The sequence below is a fragment of the Tamandua tetradactyla genome, chromosome 2 (genome assembly GCF_023851605.1).
Source record: "Tamandua tetradactyla isolate mTamTet1 chromosome 2, mTamTet1.pri, whole genome shotgun sequence".
Lineage (NCBI taxonomy): Eukaryota > Metazoa > Chordata > Mammalia > Pilosa > Myrmecophagidae > Tamandua > Tamandua tetradactyla.
The window spans coordinates 131,285,404-131,294,197 of record NC_135328.1 but is presented as its reverse complement, the minus strand read 5'-3'; the positions used below and the strand labels follow the sequence as shown (position 1 = coordinate 131,294,197).

Below are 8,794 nucleotides of genomic sequence, written 5' to 3'. Positions count from 1 at the left end.
GCCGCCCCGCCGTCGCCGCCGCCGCCGCCGCTGAGCTCTCCGGCCGAGGCCCGGCTCGGACTTCCCAGCGGGAAGATGTTTTCCGCCCTGAAGAAGCTGGTGGGGTCGGAGCAGGCTCCGGTCCGAGACAAAAACATCCCCGCCGGGCTGCAGTCCATGAACCAGGCACTGCAGCGGCGCTTCGCCAAGGGGGTGCAGTACAACAGTGAGTGCGGGGCCCGGGTCCTGACCCCCCACCCGTGCCCGGCCGGCTCCGGCTGCCCACGGCGCCCAAGGCGAGCTTTCAGAAAACGGCGGCGGTGTCGGAGGGGCAGGGTGAGCACACGGCAGCTGCCCCGGCGTGAGCCGTTGAAGCTTCCCGACAGCCGGCCTTCTGACCCATCTGCTTTGTAGGTGCCGTTTTGCAGGTGCCCGAGGAGCGCTCAAAAGTTATCAAAATATATGCATATATACATATATAATCGTAGCAAGTGTTGTTGAGCGAAGGAGTTGCGCTGTGTCCCGTGAAGCCAGCAGGAAGAGCCAGGAATCGCGGTGACTTACACTTTGCGGAAAACGTGGAAGGAAGTATAGGGACGCTGTCGTTCATGCCCCGCGAGGGCAGGTAATGGAGGAGGCTGGATGGTGCCGGGGCGATTTGCAGCGAGATTGTTGGCCACTCTTGTTTGTTTTGAAGGTTTACTGATCTTTTACCTGTGCTAGGTAACTTTCTAAGTGCGCTTCAGGAATGAACTCGTATCTTAGGGACGGCAAGTGGGACCACGCCGGAAACGGGAGTCCTAGAGGACCGAGGGACCCAGCAGGGTAGGCGACTCTCTTTTCCCAGCACACTTCTCTGAAGTGTGGGTCTTTCCTGAGAAATGCTTGCGTGGTAGGAAATCTGGTTTAGTTTTAAACAGTAAAATTCGTTGAAGGAGGTTTCAGTAACGGCGGAAGCTGCCTGGTGGTGATTCTATGGGGGCCTGGCTACCCTAAGAGGGATTACTACTTAATGCAAGAGAATAGCTCTACAGTCGGTGACACTTGGCGGTCTCTCTACTGATAAGGTAACGGAGTTCTCAGTCAGTGAACCGCGTGATAATCTGGAAGGTATGCTCTGAAGACCCGCTGACTGTGGAATTTGAGCTATGGGATGTTTCTTTGTTGACTTCGTATTCAATTTGAAGACAGATTATCAGCTACGCCACACGTTTTAGCCCTTTTTAAAAGAAGCATTTGTAAGAATATATTTAGAAAAGCTCCAGAAGGCGTAGAGACTTGTTATTATAGGAGACATCTCTTCCCCTTTGTGGAAGAGGAGTTTACAGCTGCACTGAGGAGGAGGTTGTTTCCATCTCTCTGTTATAAATTATGTAAATCGCATAGCTCCCAGACACGACCCTTCCTTTGACCTCTCGAGTTTTTCCATTTGGCTTGCCCTTCTGTAGCAGGATTAAAGGCTTTTATGCTGTTCTCTGCTTTGAAAACGTTTCCCACTCAAGTATTTTTCTTATGTTGGTACGTGATTTTAGACTTTTCCCTATTTGCTCACTTTAAGGGGAGTATTCTAGTTTCCACAATGATGTATTTTAGTGATAATGTAGGATATTTAGAAACTGATTAGAAAGGCTTTCATCCAGATTTAATAGGGCTTCTTTTAGCTGTGTTGTACAGTGTTTAGTATAGATTTCTAAGTCGAAGTGCTCTTTTACACAAATCTTTGGAATCCACGTTGGTTCCCTTATTTAATTTTATTCCTTTTAGTGTAACTTTAAATCTCAGTCTTAGAAACTGGACCTCACCTTCAGGGGAGTACTCCAGGGTGGTTATAACCACTGGCCTTGGGTGGGCTGGGGCCAAAAAGGGCAGTGGTATCCCAGAAGAAAGGGCCAGATCCTGAGTGGTTGGGGATGGGTTATGATCTCCTAGTACCGAATGAAAGGTGGTGATTGGGAGAAATTTGGACTTGTACCTGTTCTGGTTTGCTAGCTGCTGGGATGTGATATACCAGAAGCAGAACGACTTTTAAAATGGGAATTTATTACATTGCAAGTTTACAGTTCTAAAGCTGTGAAAAGGTCCAAATTAAAGCAAGGATATAGAAATGTCCAATCTAAGGTATCCAGGTAAAGGTACCTTGGTTCATGAAGGCCGAAGATGTTCAGGGTTTCTCTGTAAACTGGAAAAGCACATGGTAAACATGGCTTCCTCTGCTAGCTTTCTCTCCAGGCTTCTTGTTTCATGAAGCTCCCCCAGGGACATTTTCCTTCATCTCCAAAGGTCTCTGGCTACCTGGGCTCTTGTGGTTCTGTGGCTCTCTGGCTCTCTGGCTCTCTGGCTCTCTCTCCAAAGTGTTTCCTGTTTTAAAGGATTCCAGCAAGCTAATCAAGACCCACCTGGAATGGGTGGGGTCACATCTCCATGGGAACAATCCAAAAGCTCCCAGCCAGCAATATTGAATGAGGATTAAAGGACATGGCTTTTCTGGGGTTTGCCACAGATTCAAACTGGCACAACACCTAAAATACATTTTAGCGGGAGGTTGCCCCAATACTGAGTAATATACAGTTTTGAAACTTTATTTTCTTTATTAGTAGAAGGGAAAGTTTCTAGCATTTATTTTCCCAAATATCTTACTTAGGGGAACAACCCAGCAATATGTTAATTATAGAGGTAAGAGTTGCCATTAACTGCTGATGATTTCCAAAGGAATTAGTTGTTTGTCTCATATAAAATATGATTCTGGGTAGGTAAGTCATTTTCTTGCAATTTACGTGAGAATGAGGAGTGATTCCTTTTACAAGTGCATAGAGTCCAGGCACACAAATGAAATTTAGAATCAAAACCTGTTTGAGACATAGGAGCATGTTCTCAATTTGGAAATAATTTGCACATAAACTGAAGAAAAATGTTAGCTGAGTTGGTCTGTCCCTTTCTATTGCAGTTTTACAGTTTATCAGCTGTGTTTGGTGGAGAATTTCTGAGGGAGAACAACTTCCAAATGAGAAACTGTTATTATGGAATACTAGGTAGCAATGGCACTCGGGACACCCGGACAGCCAGAATCCTTTCCAGTTAGAGTTCAGTGTTAACAATTTGAAAGCAGGAGTTAAACACTTCCTCACCGAGAAACTTTTTGAAAGGTTGATTTCAGGGTAAAATGGCTTTTCCTTTAGGAAATAAGCAGCTGTATTTAGCAGATTTTCTGACCTGCCCCAGTGGGCCAATTTGCAAATGCCCATGCCTTCACTGGCAGCACTATGCCATGTCTTTCTTTAAGGGTTTTCTTTTTCTATGTTTATTCATTCATCAAATAGTTGAGTGTTTACGAGTGGAAAAAAGTAGCCAAAAATCTCTTCCCTTGTGGAGCTTACATTCTTTGGGGTGGAAAACAGACAATAAGCAGTAAACAGAAAATAAGTAAATTTTACAGTCCGTATGAAGTATTAAGTGCTATGGAAATCAGAGCAAGGTAAGTGGACTTGCTTACCTTGGGATGGTGGAGGTGGGATTGCAATTTTAAATAAAGGGTCAGAGCAGGCCTCAGTAAGAAGGTCACAGCGGAGATGGGAAGGACATACCGGCAAGAGCAGGTTAGGTTTCAGGTGAAAGTGTATCTAGGGCAGAGGGAGGTAAGGAGAGAGGCACAGGAGGCAGTCATAGGTGAGGCCATTGTAAGAGCTTTGACTTTTTCTCTTAGTGATATGGGAACCTTCTGAAGGGCTCTGAGCAAACAGTGGCATGGTCTGGCTAATGCTGACTGCTGTGTTTAGAATGGGCTTCCAGGAGCAGGGAGACCAGTGGTCATCCACAGATGGGATGACCATGTACCCATCCTTGCAAAAGATGGTGGTTCAGTGGAAGGACATAGTATTTAAATGGTCTCCTGCAGAGATCATCACATATTTGCATCTGAGATAAATTGTGTACTTTTTTGGTGTGAAAGTACAGGAAAATTCTTATATATTCCGCAGGAAACTTTTGGAAATATAAATGATTTAATATTCCTTCAAAGGGTGAAAATGGGGCATGGGTACTTTAGTAGGGCCGTGTGTTTTCTGCATTGTACCTTTACTTAAAAGGAAAACTTAGAGTAGAGATAGAGTTAATAACCATACTTAGTAAAATAGCAACTCCTTGAGCAAAAGAATTCTCTTAACTCCTTGGGCAAATCTTAATTAAAGTAAATTGTTCATTCAGCTTATTTGAACCAAATTCTAAGGTTCGGAGATGAATCTTTCTGGCTTTTTTTTTTTTTACTTCTTTTAACTGATGAAACCATATTTTATTTTATTTTATTTTATTTTTGACATTACAGATTCTAATTAACTTTATCCTTTTTTTAAAAAAAATGGGCAGACACCAGGAATCGAACCCAGGTTTCTGGCATGGCAGGCAAGAACTCTGCCTGCTGAACCACCGTGGCCCACCCTTTAATTAACTTTTAAAGGGACTAAATTTTAGTTCAGGGGGAAGAAAGTTAAATTTTTTAATCTAAAATCAGAGACTAGAACACAAATATTTTTTAAAATGATAACAAAAGAAAGAGAGGGAAAAAAGCCTAACACTGTATCCAAGACTATGAACAAGCAAGTCATATTTGAAAAAGAACCTAAGTGAACTTCTGGAAATGAAACAGGTCATTAAAATTACAAAGTCCATAGATAGGAGAAGCAGCACAATAACCCAACTGAAGGGAGAATTGTACCTTGGAAGAGTGTGCTGGTTTGAAATGATGTGTGTACCCTAGAAAAGCCTAATCCCATTTCGTAAAGGCAGCCGTTTTTTCTAATCCCTATTTAGTATTGCATGTTTGAAGCTGTAATTAGATCACCCCTCCGAGATGTAATTTAATCAAGAGTAGTTGTTAAACTGGATTAGGTGATGACATATCTCCACCCATTTGGGTCGGTCTTGGTTAGTTTACTGGAATCCTATAAAAGAGAAAAGATTTTGGAGAAAGAGAGGAGAGCAGAATGACATCTCTGCGAGAAGCAGAGTTCACCAGCCAGGGACTGTTGGAGATGAGGAAGAAAAATGTCTCCCGGGGAGCTTCATGAAACAAGAAGCCAGGAGGAGAAGCTAGCAGATGACACTGTGTTCACCATGTGCCCTTCCAGATGAGAGAGAAACCCTGAACTTCACTGGCCTTCTTGAACCAAGGTATCTTCCCCTGGATGCCTTAGATTGGACATTTCTATAGACTTGTTTTAATTGGGACATTTTCTTGGCCTTAGAACTGTAAACTAGCAACTTATTAAATTCCCCTTTTTAAAAGCTATTCCATTTTCTTTTGGTATATTGTATTCTGGCAGCCAGTAAACTAAAACAAAGAGAGACACGGAAAAGGACCCAGTGTGGTATAGAGATGGCAGGTGCAAAAGAAGGGACATGGGGAGTAGAATTAGGACATCCAGCACACATCTGATACAAGCTTCAGAAGGAAAAAATAGTGAAAATAGAGAAGAGGCAGTATTTGAAGATACGAGCACTGAGGATTTTCCAGAATTCATGAAATATGTGAAATTCCATGAAGTCCAACTTCAGGGTTTTTTATTTTTTTAATCCACGGGTAGACACATCATTGTATATGTTCAAAAAGTCAGAATCAAGAAGAAAAATCTTAAGAGCGACTAGGGCAAAACAAAGTGCCCTAAAGGGAAACTGGTACATGAACAGCAGAACATATAGCAGCAAGAGTGACCATAGGGAAATTCTCGTCAGCCTAGAAACCTGTCCTAATTAAGCTGTTATTCAAGAGTATTTCCAGTTAGAGATTTACACTTCAAAAATTTTTGCTGAAATCAATATTGAAGAATATGCTTAATAAGGTAGAAATTAACCTCAGAAGATTCAAAAAGTAAAGCTGAGCAGAGAAATAGTAAATATGTGGTGAGGTCTAAATAAACATTAGTATATGTGTCACTGTGATGATTACCAGAAGAGTATAAAAGGAGAGACTGAAATACCAGAAATTAGCACATACCTCAAATGGAGCCATCAGAGTTAGAGCATCCTAAACTCCTTAGGTTATTTAAGAGAGGATAGAGAAATGTATTAACTTGACCTTATTAAGGCAAATATAAATGTTAAAAATTTAAAGGTAACTATTCAAAGAATAGATGTAGGTTGCAAATCTTCCAAATAAATACTGGGCAAAGGGAGGAATAAACTATCATTACCCAGCTTAATAAAATGTAGAGAAATTGGAGGGTGGAAGAAACAATAATAACTAAAAATTATAAGATGAAGGTGTAGAAATAATTCTGCCAATATCAACAATCACAATAAATCACAAGCAAAACTCACCAGTTAAAGGAGAGAGAATCTTAAAGTTGATTTTTTTTAAAATTTGGTTATACAGTGTATGAGACATTTCCAAAACATAATGGCAGAGAAGATGGAAAGTAAAGAAAGAGGGTATTAGTTAAATATTAGCCATAAAAAAGCTTTTATAACTGTAGTAATATCAAGACAAAGAATACTTCAAGTAAAAGGAGTGATTAGGAATAAAAGGGTTATTACAAATTAACAAATCACCTGCATCTAACCCCTTTCAAATCAAGGAACATACATAGAAATTGACAATCTCAACCAACACCTAAGTATATATATTATGTAAGACCTTGTTCAGTGGCCACAGTGGAGTAAAATTGGACATGAATAACAAAAAAGTAACAACTTTCTTTTTGAAACTTAAAAACACTTCCAAACAATATATGGATTAATGAAGAAATCACATGGAAACTGTAAAGTATTTGTAATTCAGTGATAACTGAAAACACAACATACTAAAGCTTGTGGGAGTCACACGTGAAGACAAGCTATTGCTTTACATGTGTATATAAGGAAAAAAGAAATCTGGAAACAATTGTCCCAAGAATACAACTTAAAACCTTAGTAAAAGAGCAATAGAATAAACAAGAAACATGAAGGAAGCTAATAGCAGAAAAAAGCAGAAGATTAAGAAAAGAATCATTTGTGTTCAACAAAACATATGGGGTATGTGTGTGTAAATGACTGATAAAGGAGACAAACCAGGGAGGAAAAAATAAATAAATAAATATGCGTGATAGAGAATACATAATACATATAGGATTTTTAATATTAAACTGTTATGAATAATATCAACTAGTTCCATCACCCTATCCTGTATTTTTGACACCTCCTTCCAACGTGAAAAAGTTAGAATGGGCATAGCCCAAATACCCCTAAAGAGTGGGAGAAAGGTCAAAGGTGATGGTGGAGTTATACAGAAAAGTAGGGTTTAACAAATGATTATGAATGCCGAATCATCATACTGATATTTCTTTTGGCTCCCAGTACCTTAGAGTAGCTAGAAATAAAAAGCTAAAATTGTGGAATTGTAACCCATACCAAACTGTGAATCTGTTCTACAACTTATTGTTGTGATGTACTTTGAAATTTATTGCATTTAGGTATATATGTTATTTAAAGAGAAGGAGAAATGTAACAGAGAAGATAGGATTTAACAAATGAGTATGACTGCTAAAGCATTATATTGATATTTCTTTTGGTCTCCAGTGTCTTGGAACAGCTAGAAGAAAAAAAAAATCATGGAACTGAAACCCATACCAAACTTTAAAATCTGTTCTATAACTATTTGCTAAAATATAGTTGGAAATTTATTCCTTTTTTTGTATATATGTTATATTTCACAATTAAAAAAAACATTAAAACCAAAGAAAAATGTTATAAATAACTTTATGCCAATAAATTATAAACTTAGAACGGACAGTGTCCTAGAAAAATAAGACTTGCTAAAATTGACTCAAAAATAGATCTCAGGTGATTTCTCTGTTGTCATTCAGAGAACGGAGTATCAAATTGATATAGATAATACAAAAGGCATGAAACTGCCCAATTTGCACTGTGAGATTAGGAAACCTTGATCTCAAAACAGAAGGACAGTATAAGAAAGGGAAGGCACAGTTCAGTCTCATCTGTGAGCATGATGTAAAAACCTGATAAAAGATTGGGAAATTGAATCTAGCAGTTTATTAAAATATTAACACAAATGAGAATAACAAATTATATTGGGACCGTAGGATTATCCCAGGAAAGATTATTTAACAGAAAGTATATTTATGTGATTTACCAAGAGGTAAAGGAGAAAAAATTCTTACTATCAGTTCAATGGGTGCATAAAACAAATGTGGCATAATTCAACACTCATTAATGATTTTAAAAAACAAAAACAAAACCAGCAAACTAGAAGTAGAAGGGAATTTATGAACCAATAGTGAAAAATAAGAAGCATTCCTTTTAAAATATAAAACAAGAAAAGGATTCCCCGCTTTTATTGAGCTTTTCATCAGTATACTGAAGCCTTAGCCAACACAATGAGATAAAGAAAATAAAAGTGTTTAGGGGAGGGGGTAAATGTAAGCTTCTCTTTAGGATAAAATTAACAAAACCAGAAATATGCATTTTCCCTTATATCACAATACTTTTATGTGTAAGAAACAGAATGGTGGGCCAAAAATGGCTTTTTAATAATAGCAGTCAGCTTCTGGTTTGGGCAGTATGATAAAGTAGAGAACCTGCAAAAGCTCTTCCTCCAAAAATGACTAAAGAAGATAAATAAACCATTTAGGAAAATATCAGTTCATCACTCAATTAGTAAATTTGAGTGAAGGGTATGCAACCATTTGCTTTACTACTCTTGTGTGTTTTCTGTACATTTTGAAATTTCTCAAAGAGCTCAACGTGGTGGGAAGAAGAAATGCACGGCTGAGCTAGCATGAGAGTAAGAAAACCACTGGGGCCAAAAACAAAGTGGAAGTCAAAAAAC

At 39.0% G+C, this 8,794-nt stretch overlaps 1 protein-coding gene across 1 annotated transcript in view; it reads left to right on the top strand.

Moving 5' to 3' along the window:
- Nucleotides 1-5: 5 nt before the first annotated feature.
- RABL6 (RAB, member RAS oncogene family like 6) overlaps nucleotides 6-8,794 on the top strand; it is a 53,655-nt gene continuing 44,866 nt past the window's right edge. The window contains exon 1 of the mRNA XM_077149001.1: nucleotides 6-205. Coding sequence (XP_077005116.1) covers nucleotides 76-205 — 130 coding nt within the window. The 5' untranslated portion in view covers nucleotides 6-75. The remainder of the gene's footprint in view (nucleotides 206-8,794) is intronic.